Consider the following 20239-nt stretch of genomic DNA (forward strand, 5'->3'; position numbering starts at 1 on the left):
GTCTTGTTTGCTTTTGCGGAGTTCTTTAGACTTACAAATATTATGTACAACAGTAATTTTGTTTTTGTTTTAAAACAATGTATGTAATTAATGATAGATGCAATGGTTATATATTTAATTTGAAATAAACTGAAAATTACTTTTGTTTTACCTATTCAATTAATTTCCATAAGTCTGAATCATTAATATCACTCAACAATACAAAGTTTCCTCCTATCTTCTTTCTTCCACCTGCATCAGTCCCTTCACAATGAAGCCCGACAAAGGCCGCCGAGTGGGCATTGAAAACAAATGGAACGGAAGTCCGGGATAATCGGTCTTACCCACCCGGATGTGTTCGTGGCACGTTTATTCCGAAGGAACCGATCGAAACAAAATTGATAATCACAGTTAATATCTATACATATAAATAAAATTGGAGTGACTGTTTGCAATATTGAAATAACCGCTTTTTACTACATGCATATGAATATATATACGGTACATACACCAAAATAACAATTTTTACAATTTTTGTCTGTCTGTCTGTTTTGTTCCGGCTAATCTCTGGAACGGCTGGACCGTTTTGACGAGACTTTCACTGATAGGTAGCTGATGATATAAGGAGTAACTTAGGCTCCTTTATTTTAGACTAGCTTCGCTCCGCAGCGTCACTCGCGGTACGACAATAACCGCGGGTAACATCGCGAGACTCAGGTATTAATAATAAAATTTAATGTTTCCGAAGCGAAGCGAAGGCGGGTCGCTAGTTATTACATATAACTAGTGGTCCCGCAGTATATAGTTGAAATTCGACTATAATTAATTGAAATTATAAGTTTTTTTTAATTTTTTTATTGCTTAGATGTGTGGACGAGCTCACAGCCCACCTGGTGTTAAGTGGTTAATGGAGCCCATAGACATCTACAGCGTAAATGCGCCACACACCTTGAGATATAAGTTCTAAGGTCTCAGTATAGTTACAACGGCTGCCCCACCCTTCAAACCGAAACGCATTACTGCTTCACGGCAGAAATAGGCGGGGCGGTGGTACCTACCCGTGCGGACTCACAAGAGGTTCTACCACCAGTAATTACGCAAATTATAATTTTGCGGGCTTGATTTTTATTACACGATGTTATTCCTTCACCGTGGAATTCAATCGTGAACATTTGTTAAGTACGTATTTCATTAGAAAAATTGGTACCCGCCTGCGGGATTCGAACACCGGTGCATCGCTAGATACGAATGCACCGGACGTCTTATCCTTTAGGCCACGACGACTTCATTGAACATTATTAAGGTTCTATTGTCAAAGACTAATATACTTCTTTATTCACAGATTTCACCAAGACCACACTATAGACAAATAATATTAAAGATAAACAATATTAACTTATTCTTATTTTGACCACAGACTTTAAGCAATAACAAAAGTTTGACAACAAACAAAGAGTATATAATTATGTATATGTGTGTGTGTCAAATACATGGTAATGTGTGTAATGTTTTTTTTATTGATTGAATTGACCACGTTGAAAATGGGTGTACCTCAGGGTTCCATTTTGGGTCCTTTTTTATTTCTAATATAATATATATAAACGATTTGCTTAGTTTTATTGAGTCCCGACACGAGGTCGTATTATTCGCAGATGATACATCTTTATTATTTAAAATTAAACGACAATTACAAGTCTATGACGAAGTGAATGATTTCGTGTGTGGTTCATTGGTTCCGTATCAACAACCTATTATTGAATAGTAAGAAAACTAAATGTATTAAATTTACTTTAAAATGTATTAAATCATCTTTAAATGTGTATCGTATTTCTTGGTATAACAGTGGACTCCAAACTGCAGTGGGGACCTCATATTCATAAATTGGCGAGTAAGCTCAGCTCTGCAGCATACGCAGTAAAAAAAATTAGAATGTTAACAAATGCGGACACGGCTCGTTTAGTTTACTTTAGTTACTTCCAGTGTCATGTCCTATGGCATTTTGCTATGGGGCAATGCGGCCGATGTAGAAATGATATTTATTCTGCAGAAAAGAGCTATACGTGCTATTTATAACATGAACTCAAGGGAATCCCTGAGGGAAAAATTTAAAGAAATGAAAGTTCTCACTATGCCATCCCAGTATATGTTTGAAAATTTGATGTATGTTCGTAAACATATTAAGGAGTTTCCTAAAATGTCGGACATACATAATAGAAATACTAGGAACAAACACAAGCTTGTTGTGCCGATGAGTAGGTTACATAAGATACGAAATTCATTCGGGTGTTTGTCTGTGCGCCTGTACAACTTTTGATGTTCAGAACCTACATATACATAAGTTTAAGAAAGCTATTAAAGAACATCTGTGCAATAAAGCTTACTATAAAGTCAATGATTATCTAGAAGATTGCACAAAGTGGGAATGAGTTGCTCGCTCCGGGCATTTCAATATTGTAAAATTGTTATGTTATAATTACTTATTGTAAAAATGAATATTTAAAAAAAATCTAATATAAAAAAAAACTAATATTAAAAAAAAAAAAAAGACATGCCCGCTGAGTTTTTTGCCAATTCTTCTCAGGACGGAGGCTAATTCTTGTGAATTGGCGGTAGTTCTTTTGACGTTCAACAAGTATGTACTTTCATTTATGTTGAATAAAACTTTTTTGATTTGATTTGATTTGATTTGAATGTTAATACATAATTTAAAAAAAAAAACATGCTATACTTCTCTATCTTTATATGATTATATATATTTCTTCTGTGCGTGTGTTTGTCACTGAACTCCTCCTAAAAAAGGGCTGGACCGATTTTAAAGAAATTTTCTGTGTACCTTCAGGTGGATTCGAGAATGGTTTAGATCTACAAATCAGCCCGGCAGATGGTGCTACAGTGGCAAATTTTCGTACAAAATGGTACAAAGTTTATGGTTCACGTATTAATTTATAGATAATTGAAATGACAATACCTTTACTAGAGTTTTAATTACAGTGATAACCCCTTAGGCCACCAATAAATGGGTATGGTTAAAAGAAGAACTTTAGGTATACCGTTAACTTCACTCAAAGGATCGTTATATAACCAGAGATGGAGGAATACGGTAGTTGAGATAAAACAACGGTTAGAATGTTACATGCCATTTAATATAATAAATTTATAGAACGTACATAATGTATTCGTATACCTTATAGCCCAAAATCTGTTAATAATAATGTTTTAATGCGACATCTGATTTTAAATATCCCTTTAGAGTTTTTGTAGAAATATGTATTTTAGCTGTTGTAGTTAGGCACTAATATGTATTTTAGCTATATAGAGTTTTTATAGAAATATGTATTTTAGCTGTTGTAGTTAGGCACTTTTGTAACGGATCTACCTGGTAATTTGTCGTTCCGGTTCTTTGAGACATGAGGCTTTAATAATAATAATAAATTGTATTACGTAATGACTGTTCCAATTTTCAAATTTAATTGATTACTTTGCGGCAGAAATAAGCATGACCGATAAGCATGGCGTAGCAGACTTCGAGCGTCGTAGACTTCGAGCAGCACTGGCACTTGCAAGCTAATCTCAGCACGGACAACGCTAGCTTAATGACACGACCTCCAGTCTCGGAGGGGAGTGATGTGGCGGTAGCCATCATACAACGCAAGATATTTGACAGACGCCTGAATCTCGCTTACGACATTTTCAAGATAAGCTTGCATATATTATTATACAAGTTCCGAACAACAACATTTGGACTGTCGGTCTATCAATCAATATCACTCGCTCGGTGGAAGATCTTCTCTTCGTCGTAAACTTACACGCCATATATTTCCACGAAAGATGGAAGACATGGCTGTTGTGGAAGAAGTAAAAAGGAACGGAATCAAAATTAAATTAATTAACATGAAATTAATGGAAATGGGATGCAATGTATTAAATTATCCCCACTCAATGGACTTTTTGGAAAAAATTGAGGATTCACGTCGGGCAATACGAGTTTAAAAATAAGAATATACTTTAGAATTAATTTAATTAAGCGTAGGAATTCAAACTGGAATGCATCGTTTCTATGCACAGAAGCACTTTGTACTTGAGACCTTGAAATTCCGAAGAGTTTTTGCAGGTTACGGAAGTTCCGTAATTTCCTATATTCAATCACAATATTTTTTTTCGGACCGTTGGCCGAACCTCCTGCGAGTTACCGGCGCCTAGGGGGCGCGCGGAGTATGTAGGGTTGGTCAGCGACTGCGAGACCGGGGGCCCGAGGATGTTCTCAGGGCCCTACCCACTAAACGACTCTCCTACACTCCTCGCCCAAGCGTTCGATCCCCTCCGAGGTCAGAATCCGGATGAGGTAAGGGGGTTACCGCGGTTAACACGACAACCAGACGGCGCAGCTCACCCCAAGGACACCCGGCCGACGGAGCCTTCGAAGGCTCTGAAAAGTCGGCCGTTTCGGTACGGCAGCCCGTCAGGCCGCCCAGACGGTGACACTGGTGTCCCGGAATACCCCGCTGGACCAGAACCAGCTTGCCGGGTCGGGACGCGATTCACCGCCAACCGGTTGCTCTCTTACTCCTCGGCATCGCGCTAGAGTGCAGGTAGCGCGTCGCGCGGCCTCGACCCCCTCAGGTCTGGGGGGAAGCCGCCACCTACAGGGGCCGGGACGTACGCTTGTTCAGCCCCCGTTTGTTCAATCACCAAAACGAAGGTTTGTTTTTTGTATATTTTAGATTTAAACTACAAAATCATTTTACAAAAAAGGCTTTAATTCTTCTTTTTTCTTAAGCTTTTAATTTTTATCAGGATACTAGTTATCCAGGAACAAAATCCACAAATTTGTTTGTAGAATAACTATGTATATGAATAATATCTTACCCCCATTTTTATACATTTGCAAAACTCTCAGCTATTCAATTAATTTAATTAATTATATTTGAACAATGAAATTGTGTCACAACGTTATTATATTACATTACTGTTTATATATGATTAAAATGTATTTAAATATTATGAGTAAGCACACATCATTTAATATTCATGAAGATGGAAGCATTATTATAACAGTTTTATTTAACAAAATAGTTGATATGCTAGTTCATTGTTTGTTTTCGGCCGTAATCTTCTAAAATCAGTATGAAACTATAGTTAAATGGCCAATTTTATGATGTAAAGGTATATAGAAACAATTTAGAATCAGCATCATATTTTTGAAACGATAATAATATAAAAGTCGATGATTAATATTTTTTCCATGGAATCCGAAGCGGCTCCACCAAATTTCAATACAAAAAAAAGGAAATTTCCAGATTTGCCTGGCGGGTGTGTCGTTTGATAGCAAAGAATCTTAAGTCGGCCAGCAAAGCGGACTGGGTTCCTGTATAAAACTGGTGCATGTATATAATAATGCGCACTGCACTAATTAATGTTTTAGGCTATATAAAAAGAATCTGTGTTCTTACAATCCAAACAAGAAAATGACTGTGAAACCTAAAAAATTTTTTTACAAATTTATGACGTTACAGAAACAATACCAAACACCTATAACATGAGTACAAAGTGTATTAAAAGTGAAACAAACACATAAATCTTTGTCTTGCGTAAACAAGTTGAAAAACAATAGAATAATACTGTCAATTAACTATGTCGTACCGCGTTCTACGTATTTTTTTTTTCTTTTATGTTTGACTAAATCTAAAAGAAGAGGCCCAAATTCATTTGTGACGTATTTAAAAATGTAACATGTGAACAAATCAAAAACGCCACAAAAGTTATAATACAAAACAATAAGGTCGTGTCATTGTGTGAACAGCTTTTCAGCGGGCTTTATTTACTTTGGAATATACTGCTTTAACAAGAGCCCTGGGCTCGGGAATTAACAGTGCTGTGTGAAATATCGCCGATGTAGCCAAAACTATGGAATACAAAGTGAATTTAATATTCCTTGTGGTATTTAGCTCTAAAATTGTTGGTAAGTTTTTGTTATAAATACAACTAGTTACGTATTAAAAAGTGAGAAATTTGTTTAACTTAAAAAAACCTGCGTAATGTGTAACATGTACGATTTGTTCATTTAATTTATTTTATTAGAAGTAACGGTCTGCCATTTTAATTACTATTTTAACGCCCATAGCCTTATTAAAAGTAATGATAACTTAATTCTATAACAGTACACTTATAGTTTGATATTAAATTAATTAAAAAAATTAAATTGCCACGCCTTTCAGTATCTATTCCTTATAATGAGGAAAATGTGAGACAAAGAGCATACCCTGCTATCAATTGGCCATCAAACCTTCAAGCGAGGGAAAATCCAAATTTTGCACCACCTCAAAATTTTCATGCCCCTGTATATCAAAAACCTTATTATCAAGAAATGGCGCAACGTAGAATAAATTCTCCCAATGAAGAATTCCGTGCACCACCACTTGCCGCATTGCCGAAAGCGTTTGAAACTCCAACAGGATATAGAGTTACTGGTACGAGAAATGATCAGAATTATTATCAAAACAACGGACAAAATGGATTGAGGCAATTCCAACAAATCAATGTACCCCCAGTCAGACAAAATCCCGTTAATGAGCAGACTTATTTTCAACCGATTCGGGAACCTTTAACTTCAGTTTCACAAAATGGAAATCCACAGGGGCAATACCCTAGATCGGTCCTTCCCAATTACTATAACCAACAACCCCTACCTCGGCTTCAAGCGTCACAATTTAGATCAAATTACATGAATGTTCCTAATGCAGAAATACAGCGACCGTGGGTACAAAACATGCGCGGGGCTTATGACAATAAAACCCAATATCTAAGTAATGAACCTTCAGTAAATCCTAAAGAAATAGCCAGGAGCACTATTGAGTTCACACAAAATAAATATCAATCCCCAATGGAACACCTACCTCGAATTGTAAACAGAAATCTAGCAACAAACTCACAGATGAATTCTGGATATATACCTGGAGATAATAGACGTAAGTATAGCTTCGTTTTAAAGCATGTTATATTAAAATTAAATTTAGACCAAATCTATCCGCGAATTTTTTTTTAATCGGATATCAACACTTATTGACAGATCAGATATAAATATCTCTTCCTGAGTGCAAAAGACGTGAATAGAAAATAACTTCAGATCTTTAGATGATCGGGCGCTATCTTTTATTTATTTTATGTACCTACATATATATATATATATATATATATATATAAAATTTTCGACTACTTTGTACTTTCGCCGCTGCAATAGATATATAAGTAAGAACTTGAAGTTAATTGAATCTAACAGGTGATTTCGTGATAAATAAAAGATAGCGCTGGATCATCTAAAGTTCTGAAGTTATTTCGTAATAGTTTCACATGTTTTACTATCAGAACATAGGGCTTTAGAAACTATGCAGTTAGGTAGAAAATTGAGGGGAGTATAAGTAGGTTGGATAGGTCGAAGAATTCAGGTATCAAATCAATCCCATTTTGTTTTTATTAAATTAATAGTTAGACAGAATATGATTAACTTCAAGTTCCTCTTAAATCAGATGTAAGGTTAATAAGCGGTTATTGGTATGCAATCGTTTCTCTTCAATTCAATAAGTTTGATGATTTTTCTATTAATTTTATATTCTGACTATCTTCGTTTTTGCTTTTATTTATTGTAAGCATTACAGACGGAGCTTTATATTTTTTTTCATATATTTATGAGTATTAACTTCGTTTCGAATAACATAGATAATTTTGGATAGTTGTGTGCATATAATTTTTTAAACTAATAAAGTTTTTCGTTATTATAGTCTCAGAAATGCGGAATATATTGGCGACTGGAACAAATACTAATTTGGATACAAACTATAAAACGTTTATGATAGATAACCCTAGAGGAAATGTAGAACTGGTAGGGAACTTGAGACCACATGAAAATAAGAACAATGTTTTGGTAAATGCGAAAGACATCCTGGGAAAGACAAATGAAGGCCAATCACATCCAACTTTCAAGCCTCGAGTGATAAACCAGCCTCAAGTGATATCATCAACTACTGACACAGATATTTTTCTGCATAATGATGTGCAAGACACCGTTGCCAATACTGTACTTAACGCGAAATCAGTACCATACAATAAACCTTTATTACAAGAAAATGCGGTTCCAAATCCTGCTGTTCTAGAATCAATTTTAAGTTACAGAAGCCAACCTCGGGTGAAGTCATCAAATACAAAATTTTTGCTACGTGATGATTTACAAGACACTGTTCCCAATACTGCGCTTAATACTGCTTATACGAAATCAGTACCAGATAATAAGCCTTTGGTGCAAGAACAAGGGATTTCGAATTTTGCCACTCTAGATTTGAATCCAAGATATAGACCCTCGGGACAAAATGTAGACCACCCTCGGGTAACGTCATTAAGTACTGATACAAAGATTTTGCAACGTCAAAATTTTCAAGATACAGGTTCTAATACTACATTTAATATAAAATCAGTACCAGACAATAGACCTTTAGTACAAGAAACTGTGGTTCTGAATCCTGCTGCGGTGGATACGATTCCAAGTCACAAAGAGCAGCCCCAAGTAATATCAACTATTCAAACAGAAATTTCCCAGGGCGATCGTCTAGAAGATACGGCTCCCAATACTGCATTTAATACGAAATCAGTACCATACAATAAGCCTTTGGTACAAGAAGAGGCAATTCCAAGTTTTTCTGCTCTAGATTCGGATCCAAGTCATAGAAATCAGCCTCGGGTAACGTCATCAATTGCCGACACAAAAAACTTGCTACGCCATGAGTTACAAGATAAGGTTCCCAATACTGCATTTAATATAAAATCAGTACCAGACAATAGACCCTTAGTACAAGAAACTGTGGTTCTGAATCCTGCTGCTGTAGATATTATTCCAAGACACAAAGAGCAGCCTCAAATAATACCAACTATTGAAACAGAAATTTCACGAGGCGTTCGTCTAGAAGATACGGCTCCAAATACTGCATTTAATATGAAATCAATACCATACAATAAGCCGTTGGTACAAGATGAGGCAATTTCAAGTTTTTCTGCTCTAGATTCGGATCCAAGTCATAGAAAACAGCCTCGGGTGACGTCATCAATTGCCGACACAAAAAACTTGCTACGTCATGAGTTACAAGATGAGGCTCCCAATACTGCATTTAATATAAAATCAGTACCAGATAATAGACCTTTAGTACAAGAAACTGTGGTTCTGAATCCTGCTGCTGTAGATATCATTCCAAGACACAAAGAGCAGTCTCAAATAATACCAACGATTGAAACAGAAATTTCACGGGGCGTTCGTCTAGAAGATACGGCTCCAAATACTGCATTTAATACGAAATCAGTACCATACAATAGGCCGTTGGTACAAGAAGAGGCAATTCCAAGTTTTTCTGCTCTAGATTCGGATCCAAGTCATAGAAATCAGCCTCGGGTGACGTCATCAATTGCCGACACAAAAAACTTGCTACATCATGAGTTACAAGATGAGGCTCCCAATACTGCATTTAATATAAAATCAGTACTAGACAATAGACCTTTAGTACAAGAAACTGTGGTTCTGAATCCTGCTGTTGTAGATATTATTCCAAGACACAAAGAGCAGCCTCAAATAATACCAACTATTGAAACAGAAATTTCACGGGGCGTTCGTCTAGAAGATACGGCTCCAAATAATGCATTTAATACGAAATCAGTACCATATAATAAGCCGTTGGTACAAGAAGAGGCAATTTCAAGTTTTTCTGCTCTAGATTCGGATCCAAGTCATAGAAATCAGCCTCGGGTCACGTCATCAATTGCCGACACAAAAAACTTGCTACGTCATGAGTTACAAGATGAGGCTCCCAATACTGCATTTAATATAAAATCAGTACCAGATAGTAGGCATTTAATACAAGAAACTGTGGTTCTGAATCCTGCTGCGGTGGATACGATTCCAAGTCACAAAGAGCAGTCCCAAGTAATATCAACTATTCAAACAGAAATTTCCCGGGGCGATCGTCTAGAAGATACGGCTCCCAATACTGCATTTAATACGAAATCAGTACCATACAATAAGCCTTTGGTACAAGAAGAGGCAATTCCAAGTTTTTCTGCTCTAGATTCGGATCTAAGTCATAAAAATCAGCCTCGGGCGACGTCATCAATTGCCGACACAAAAAACTTGCTACGCCATGAGTTACAAGATGAGGCTTCCAATACTGCATTTAATATAAAATCAGTGCCAGATAATAGGCCTTTAGTACAAGAAAATATGGGTGTAAATTCTGCTACTTTAGATACAATTCCAAGACATAGAGAGCAGCCCCAAGTAATATCAACTATTGAAACAGAAATTTCACGGGGCGTTCGTCTAGAAGATACGGCTCCAAATACTGCATTTAATATGAAATCAGTACCATACAATAAGCCGTTAGTACAAGGAGATCCATCTGCAGTTGATAATTTCCCACAGAAAGCTCCTCATGTAAGCTTGTTTAGTAATAAGGAGGTAATGCCTAATATGCGGATTTCGGCACAAGACAATGAACACGACAAACCGAAATATATTTTTGATGAATCTATTATTCCCATTGCTGCAACAGAGAAATCTATCGAAACTAGTGCATTGTCCACGAATTATGTTACTAAGAACAATAGTGAACACAATTCAAATCCAGAGGATTATAATCCAAGTGAATTTTTAAGACAAAACATATCTTTCGATAAATATAAATCTCAAGCAAAAACGGTTAATTTACAAAATGAGACAACCACAACTGATACACCAAGTGACACGGGTCGACCAGTTGTAAAGCATCATCATCATCATAGTTCAGTAGGTCGCGAAATTATAGATTCCGTTTTGAATGATAATATATTTAATCAACCTAGTTCTCCTATGGAGAAGTCCTTAGAAAAAGCTACTTTCGATGAACCGCTGAATGAACCACTTATTCCAAACAACGACCACTTAACACCAGAACCCTGGTACTTAAACTCTGAGCCGCTTAGAAGCAGTAATATCACTGAAGAAGATCACTTTTCAAACAATAAAACAAAAATTTTCCCCGAAGAAACTACATTTACATTTAGTACAGTTCCAGAAATAAAAGAAGCGAAAGATGTAGAAAATGAAAAACCTGTTGAAGTTATAGAAAAAAAAGATTTTTTCGTTAATGAGGCTAATTGGTTTAGGGAACAAAGTGAAGATGGTGCTACAAATAGTAATGTGGTATCTCCGCTCACAAGTGACGAAGATAAAGAAAGGGAAAACGTACAGAGCACCACAGTGAGTTCACTGTTAAGTCCATTGAACAACTTAATTAATCTTTTTAATAATGGTTTACAAGTTCTCAGTCCATTGCACAACAAGAAAAATGGTGAGTATACAATGAGTTCTTTTAGATATCAAGAAGGCATTGTTAAAAAAAATGATTTTCATCTTATATTTATGTTCATATGTATACATGTAAAGTTCCTTTTCGGAATTTCAGATTTGTCAGATATTTATGAAATATATTACTTTTCATAAATAGCACGTTTTGAACGCAACTGTGTGTTGATATTCATATAAAGTCAGTAATAATATGATAAAACTCCATTTTAACTGTATTTTTTATTATTATGTTGACAGTGTTATGATACTCAAACAGTCATACAGAGTCAGTCATAATAAAACAAAACTCGATTGTAAATGTATTTTAGGTATAGAATATCATATTATACTCTCAAACCGAAATTTAAAAAAATGAGAAATTTTCACATTTGATCCGTATTGTACGATATACCTTTTTTAATGCAGTACGCAAAATGATCAAAATATTGGTCCTTATGGAATTAAATTATTATAGTAAACGTAAATTTAATTTAAAAATATTATTAGTTTTATCGATCTTGCTTTTACACATGGCTTCTTTTTTGATTGCCCTTGTAGGCAATGATATGAAGGCATTAAAATAAGGTAGAAAAGAATACGGCCCATCTGATGGTGAGCGGTTACCGTTACCCATGGACGTTAGCAATGCCAGGGGCAAAGCCAACCTGCTGCCTACTGTTATCGTTTGCGTTAATAAATTTTAATATTCCTATCCTACAAGATTTTTTGTATGGAAAGCAAATTTTCATGATGACAAACAAACAATCTTTCGTATTTAAAAGTATTTATATACATAGTTAATCAATGAAAATACTTTATTCCTAAATTTTCGTTTTAGATACTTCAAAGCCGACTGTTGTTGAAAGTTATGCAGCGCCAACAATTAGTTCATTACACAATCATTCCACAGTTGAAGATAATCGACAAACTGAAAGTACTGAAACTCTTACTGTAGATGCCAGAAACGATGATATTCTTGATCTTTTGTCTAGTAAAACTGATAATTCTGAAGATCAATTGAATATTATTCTTTCTGATAGCACTGAAAATATATTGAATGAAATTAAATACATTGATTCAATGATTCCATTGTCAGAAAATAATAACATTGCTAATGAGCCCATAAATTTAGAGGACGATCAAATGAATTTTGATGATGTGGCTATTTTATTTAATATGGACAGTATGACTACTGTTAGTACAGAGAGTCTTGAGGAAGAAGTAGACGTATTCTCTCAGGAAGCTAAAGTTATCGACAACGAAGAAATACCCAATCCATTCATTGGCAGTGATGAAACCTTTAATATTTTTTACGAGAATAACGCAAACGGAAATAATAGTACACCTTCCGTTTTGACGTCGGAGGATGATACTCAGGATAAAGTTGATCCAGATATAAGGGAGAGCATTGTGAATCCCACTGTAATGCAATTCGGTATAAAAGGCGAAGAAGAAGATCAAATGATTACTTCAAATACGAAACCGGATACACTTGCGGATATTTTCACTATGAACGGTATGAAGCGTTTTTATTTTGATGGTAAAACAGACAATGTAATGGAGTGGGTATTAATTGTAAACATTACTTTACACACAATTTTAGTGGACTGAAAAAGTAGACTACAAATAGTTAATAATATTATGTTACTGTAATAATATTCTAATTATTAATATTTTTGTTTTTTTAGTTTATTCATGGTCAAACTGGAGTACGTAAACGTTACAATGTGACTATCATAGCCCACTTCGAATAATCCGGTCGGAGTGTTAATTGTATAGCTATAGCGGCTGTTCTGTAGCTCAAAATGACATGAATGATTATTCTGTGAATCAAAGTAGGAATTAAGGCGGAAGTTAGGTAGATAAATAATGGAAGGGTATTATAAAAACTAGAACTATTGGTAAGAGTACGTCGAGAAGGCTGGGACTCCGTATCCAAATAGATCTTACAGATGTACTGAAATTTTTGTCTTTGTTGGGTGTCGCTTTTCGTTTCATCCAATTTGCAACTTCTGACAAAAACTTTTGTCAGAAGGGAGTTATTGCGAGCGTTCGACATTTGACTCCATTTTCAGTTACGTTTAGTTAACAAAATATGTATCATGTAATATTTAAATCAAATTAAACATTATTTTCTATTAGTTCAGAGTTAGTATTGTAACTGAATTAGTAGTAGTACTGAAATATCGTTTCAGCTTCAAATTGCTTCTTGCAAACCAAAAATATCTAAAAAATCTTTAGTATTATACAATTGTACTTAAGTATTCCACATAAGTTTGTTTATAATATTTAAGAAAATCTCATATATGATTCAGATGATGCAGTCGGGAATCCTGCTGACAATAACACCGTTATGTTCAAAGTCGATGCTGACTTCTGGCAGAAGATAAAAAACGGGAACATTACGTACGATGTTGTGTATTTGTTTCAAGCTCATGATCAGCCTGTTGTTGAAAAGGAAACACAGACGATCATTTATCCGAATGGCACTATAGTTCAGCAGTATGTTGAAAAGACTTGGAAAAAACAAGGAGGTAAATATACATAACGGATAACTCAGTAGATTCGCGGTTTCAATTATTTTATCGCTTTACGCCGGTAAATTAACTGTTTCATTCCAAATGTCACCTTTCTTAATAATAATTTCATTAGATTGATACTTCACTGGGCGCAGGCTGTAACGAGTATTCTCGCTGAAAAAATAACCTTTTTATTTTACCTTTTTGAACCTTTTAGGCAGACGAGCTTAAGTCTCACCTAATAGTGAGTGGTTATCGTTGCTAATGCAATGCAATTCAATGCCAGGGGCAGAGTCAAGCCGCTGTCAACTTTAAAAACCTTACGTACTTCTACGTCTAATGTTACATACATTAGTTATGTACATATTAGCATTACGTACATTAGCCTTACAAGTCGCTGCAAACTCTCACACGATAAAGTCATCTTATTTTATTTGTAATGTATTTGTTGTCTTTCTTTTTCATATTTTGCGCCTTGTTTTTGTCTGTTACCTATTTTGTTTAAAGAATTAATTTTATAAAATTTTCATCATCTTAATTTTTATCAACAATACAACATACAACAAGTGCTTCAACATCTCTCCTATAAAATGCAAATTTAATTAAAATGGCCTCTTCCCAAAGATTACTTAAACGATGTCATATAAATAAAATATATTGCATAAAACGTATTTTTGCTATTACATGGAAATCGTAGCGTAATAACATTGAGAAGGTGTCAAGATTGAGGGAGAACCATAAAATTTTACGAGGTGTCCCGCCTTTTACGATGTATTAGGTAGCCACCGAATGTCACTCTAGAGCCAACTCGTCTCACCCATATTCACCCAAAATGTTTTTTTCTGTACATTTTTGATGAAGCCTCTTTAGATGTAATGTTTGAAACACGTGTTACCAAAATTAGCTTTGTGTTTTACGTTATTTTTATCGGTAGTAGAGCGTCTTGTAAGCCATATTGGTAGGTACCTACCACAACCCTGCCTATTTCTGCCGCAAAGCAGTAATGCATTCCATAGCCATTGAGCTATAAGAGTGAGACTTTGGTTTATGTCTACGGGCTCCGATAACCTTTTAACCCCAGGTGGCCCATGAGTTAATTCATCCGCCAAAGCTATACAAAAATGACAATTTTCCGGAGCCAAAAATATAGAACGGCCTTTCTTTTTTTTTATTGCCTTTGTAGGCAGACGCGCGTACGGCCCACCTGATGGTAATTGGTTACCGTCGCCCATGGACTTCAGCAATGCCAGGAGCAGAGCCAAGCCGCTGCCTACTGCTAAAGTTGTGTGAAGTCTATTATAATTTTGGTCTTGCCAGTTGCTATGGTTCGATTTTGGCATATAAACACCATTATGTTTTCTAGGTAGTGTAATCTACCTAGCACATGCACTACGGATAATTAGTGTTAATAATCACACCATAATCGTGCTTATTTTTGCCGTTCGTTTGTTTTGATTTGAATATCAGAACAAGCATCATTTCAATTCAATTGATGGATTCAGCTGCCGCTTATACGTTCGGTGGCCACTTAACATCAGATCAGCTCTGAGTTCGTCCTTGCCTCATACGATATTACTACAATAACAAAGTTTTTTTATATTTTTTTATTGCTTAAATGGGTGGATGAGCTCACAGCCCACCTGGTGCTAAGTGGTTACTGGAGCCCATAGACATCTACAACGTAAATGCGCCACCCACTTTGAGATATAAGTTCTAAGGTCTCAAGTATAGTTACAACGGCTGCCCCCCTTCAAACCGAAACGCATTACTGCTTCACGGCAGAAATAGGCTGGGTGGTGGTACCTACCTGTGCGGACTCACAACAGGTCCCACTGCCAGTAAAAATATAACTTCATCATCTTCTTTGTCTAGCCTACATATCTATGTGAATTATTATTGATAAAAGAAAATTGCTAAAGGCGATATTGATGTATCGTAATTATCGTACAGTTCAATTGTTTCAGATACCCAACCGATAATTGTTCAGAAAACAAAAATATTCCATCCCGACGGTCGGATTGTTGAAGAGCCCGTTGTCGTTTTGCCTCCAAATTAACTTAATAATTAAATAATAACTAATGTACTTTTTTTTTCAAATTAAGTAAGAATTAAGAAGGTTTCATTTAATTTTGTTTCCGGTGTATATTGGTCCGAAACAGATCTATTAAAGTGATAAGAACGCCAAGTGTACGTCGAACTGAGTTGTGTGCCGCATTTTGGTGTACAATAAAGTATTTTCTACACAACACCAGTTTGAGGTTCGGATTTTTAAGTTTTTTTATTCGCACGATGTTACTTTTACGAAAATATTGTAAGCAGATTTATTAAATGCTATCAAATATAAATATACCTTATATAGAAACCTTTCTTTTTTATTTACGGCTTCCACATTATTGATAATTACTACTAGAACTTTCTACTGATCTGGTTCAGTAGGGGACGAATGGGTTACGAGGGACTGGGTGGTCGAAGATAGTAACAGTCACAGTCCTAGATGGTAAAGGCCAGGGCTGAAGTTAGGAAAGGTCCACCCACTAAACGATTCCCCCACACTCTCGTCCGACACACAATCACACAAAGAAATGATACCCTGAACGTTAAAAGTATCTGGAAAGTAGGAGGATTTTTTACGGTTTCTTTTGATTCTGTTGGAAGCGTCCGTGTTAGGTAAGGTAAGGCAAGGTAAAGCATATAAGGGCAGGTAAGGTAAGGCGTAAGGTTTAACCCTCAGACACAGCCCACTGAGTTTCTCGCCGGATCTTCTCAGTGGGTCGCGTTACTGATACGGTGGTAGATTCTGCGAAGCACGGCTCTTGCTAGGGTTCGTGTTAGCAACTTCGTTAGGTTTGAGCCCCGTGAGCTCACCTACTAGTTAAGGTTCCGAAGCCTCTCAAGGCATCAGCTTAGGTAGAAAAAAAAAAAGGCGTAAGGTAAGGCATCCGATATACTCCACAACGGATAGACTACGGTCTGATTTCTGGGGCAGGTTAATACCTGTAGTAGTTAGCTACGAGATCTGGACAATCAAGATTACTATTAATCATATCGTGAATCAGATCCATCCCTAGAATCGTATTTTTGTCTGTAAGTAAGTCTTAAATCGTGCAGCTATGTTCATACGACCATAATGCTTTACAATTACATAGTTATTGGACGAGAGGTCTGGTATAAATAAAAATGTTCGTTCTACGACTCAGTTATTGATCACAATACAATGTTGCAATTTGATAAATCATATCATTAGTTCTATCATTAGATCCACTAGTCAAAATTGAATTTATAAAACTCATTCACAGATGCTCGTGGTCTCGTGCACCCGTTTGATAAACGAAGTAATATAACAAAACAGCGGCCATTAGGTCCAACAGCTGTGACTTTAAAAACAACAGTAATTGCCATGGATTAATGTTTTTCATGTAATGTTTTTGTGCTGTGTAATCCTTCAGTGATTTATTGAATATTTTGAATTTAAAAACATATTTATTCTAAAACTGCAAATTCAGAAATTGTAGATACCTATTTATAAAATAGTGAAATCTGCCTACATACCGCGTCCACTGTCGTCAAATGTTTGAAAAATGTTTAATCCTTACAATAGCTGTTAAGTGCACGTTGTACAGTAGTACTAGATATTCTTCAAATCCAAATCAACCACATTTTAAGGATGTAACTATACTGAGACCTTAGAACTAATATCTCAAGGTGGGCCGCGCATTTACGTTGTAGATGTCTATGGGCTCCAGTAACCACTTAACACCAGGTGGGCTGTGAGCTCGTCCACCCTTCTAAGCAATAAAAAAAAGGAAGGAATTGATAAACTGCTAGGAAGGCGGAAGAAGGTTAAACATATATTTAAGTTTAACGCATATCGGATCTCACCCAAATCTGGCACCTTCAGTGTTTCGGGTCTTCTGTGTATGTTTGTTTCGGGACTGTCGAAGGAGACTGAAGAAGAAGAAGATGACGTGTAACATGCGAAAGAGCAACCGGGTGTCGAATGACTGCACTTCCACCAAGGTGGTTTTACTGCTGTACCCTAAGGAATGAGTTGTCGGCGTAAGTGGGCTTCTGACAGCATGCCGACTGAAAGGCAAGGCAGTCGTGCCGGCCGGTCGGCTTGGCTTCAATCGCAGTCAAGGCCGCGGACAGACATGCACTCGGCGCGAAACGCGTCGCCTTGCCTCCGGCCTGCCTTGTATGAGTTCTGCCTCATCTGAACCGACTAAAACCCCTGTCGCTCAATATCGACATGGGTTTTAGTCGGTCGGTCAACGCCAACATGCTCCGTCTATGGTAGCCAACTCGTAGACGGAAGTCCGGCAAATTTCCCCTGACCCAAAAAAAGAGAGGATTTTTGCTGTGATTTCAGGGTGTATCAAAGGTAATTTCCGTAATATTACAAATAAACCAAAATAAATGACGTAGCTCACTTCTTATTTCGTTTTCGAATTTCGACATTGGATAAATAATTTGTTTTCTGCTGATTTAGTTGGAAGTTGTACAAACACAACATTAATTGGAAAACTTCTCAATCATTCTCGCTTGAGATATGAATCTATTATGAAGCATTTAATGAGAAAATTATTTATCTACGTTATTATTTGCAATGCGAATCGAGGATCAATGTTAAAAATACAATCAATGCGATGGATGTCTAGAAGAGATTTCTTAGCGATAAGACCGCCCTTTGTACTTTTTTGTATTTAATGCTTTGCATTTTAGTTTATTTTGTGCTTAATAGAGCATACTCTCTCTCTCTCTGAATCCATCAGTCATTAATACTTATTTCTAGTTGTTACCTCAATTTAGCAATAAGCTTCTTAGCTAATTTCAAAATAGAGGTTATTAATTCGATTGTATTTGTTTTTTTTCACTGGGTCAACTGATTTGAATGATTTTTATTTGAAATCATGTGGTCCTATTGTAGTTTATCAAGATGTGACGCGTGGTTTTTGAGTTTTCCATAATAATTCATCTTTAATTGTCTAGGAATAGATTGATGATACCTCATTTCGTTCTGTAAAAGTCAGTTTTCTTTTTGTAAAAAAATAATGTTTTATTACGTATGTAAAATGACACTTATTTATTTATTTCTGTTATTTATTTATTTAATCAACAATGTTTCAACAGCATTTAACTAGACACAGGGTACAGAGGATGTTTTCCCAAACATGAGCCAATTAAAGAAACACATTATGTTTCCAAAAAATGTATGTTATTTCACAATAATAGCTCTTGTTAACATTGCGATACTGCAAACTTATTTAAAATTAGAAAATTGTCGATTTTGTACGATACTTAAATATGTACGTACTTCATCGATATTCGCGCGTACAAATTGAAACAGAGAATCCAATTTGAAACGGCAATCGACGTTGCATTATTAAGCGTTAGTAAATATTACTTTAAATTGTATTTTTAGGGATGATTTAGTCTATCCTGTGACGTTACAAAACTATGTGAAAAGTGTATGAAAAACGCCCTCGATTTAGCGGTTAATAGCAACGAGTGTAAAGTGTGGTTTTAAAATGTAATTTCCAGATTCCGAACTGGGTAAATATGCACATATATATTACATACATATTTAAAAACTTGCTTATTTGTAATTACAGTTTGAAATCACCGTGGCCTAAAAACGCCGGTCTTCCAGTCCTGCACGGAGACAAGTCTCAATCTTTCTAATGAAATACGTAATTGACATATAGTTACGCCGGTAAGAGTAACACGATCTATCGCCTAATAGTCGAATGAATATTGAAGGATCTAGTAGCATCTAGAACGCTCGAGAAGTACAACGCCATCTATTTTCAGATAGCGGAAACACAATAATCGACTTGTGTGGAATATTCTCGGTAATTCTAGGGATGTGGTATCGGCTATAAAAGCGCTGCAGAAATCGCACGCAGTTACTTAGTTAGTAATCGGAATAATTCGAAGCGAAACAGCGAACGGATCACCGGAAGCGAAGCGGAAGAAGTGAATTGAAAATTTTAAAGTGTTTGTGAAGTGTTCTAAGTGCTAATATAGTGTTAATTTGTACTTCGGTATATTTATTTATTTATTCCGAATCCCAGGGCGTAACAATACTTATACTTATATATTCACGAATTACTTTCATGACGAAAAGCTAACATAGTGTGAAAAAATTTAAACGTATAAGAATATAATTTGCGTAATTACTGGCCTTAATACGCCTTATGAGACCGCAGTGTATACAGTAATACATTCATGAGATTTAGACTCAATGTTTTAAGGGTGACGTTGTTGACCCGTGTACGCCATAAAAAATAAAATACAATTCCTGTTTTAAGTTAAGCTATTTTATTAAGATGATTTTAAAACTTCTATTTTAAAGTTAAACAAAAACCCGTACAGTCAAAGTTAA

The 20239-nt window shown here is 35.8% G+C and overlaps 1 protein-coding gene across 2 annotated transcripts; it reads left to right on the forward strand.

Annotated features, from left to right (window-relative positions):
• Positions 1 to 5589: 5589 nt before the first annotated feature.
• Positions 5590 to 16216, forward strand: LOC114245915 (uncharacterized). 2 transcript variants are annotated; one of them, XM_028178229.2, is made up of 6 exons: positions 5590 to 5938; positions 6195 to 6944; positions 7755 to 11339; positions 12174 to 12851; positions 13651 to 13869; positions 15819 to 16216. In XM_028178229.2, exons 1-6 carry the CDS (start codon positions 5884 to 5886, stop codon positions 15908 to 15910), a joined length of 5379 nt encoding a protein of 1792 aa, XP_028034030.2. In that variant the 5' UTR covers positions 5590 to 5883; the 3' UTR covers positions 15911 to 16216. The 2 variants fall into 2 exon arrangements, with proteins under 2 accessions (XP_028034030.2, XP_028034031.2); XM_028178230.2 differs by having other exon boundaries at positions 5597 to 5938; positions 15805 to 16216.
• The last annotated feature ends 4023 nt before the right edge of the window (positions 16217 to 20239 follow it).

The sequence above is a fragment of the Bombyx mandarina genome, chromosome 22 (genome assembly GCF_030267445.1).
Source record: "Bombyx mandarina strain Sakado chromosome 22, ASM3026744v2".
NCBI lineage: Eukaryota > Metazoa > Arthropoda > Insecta > Lepidoptera > Bombycidae > Bombyx > Bombyx mandarina.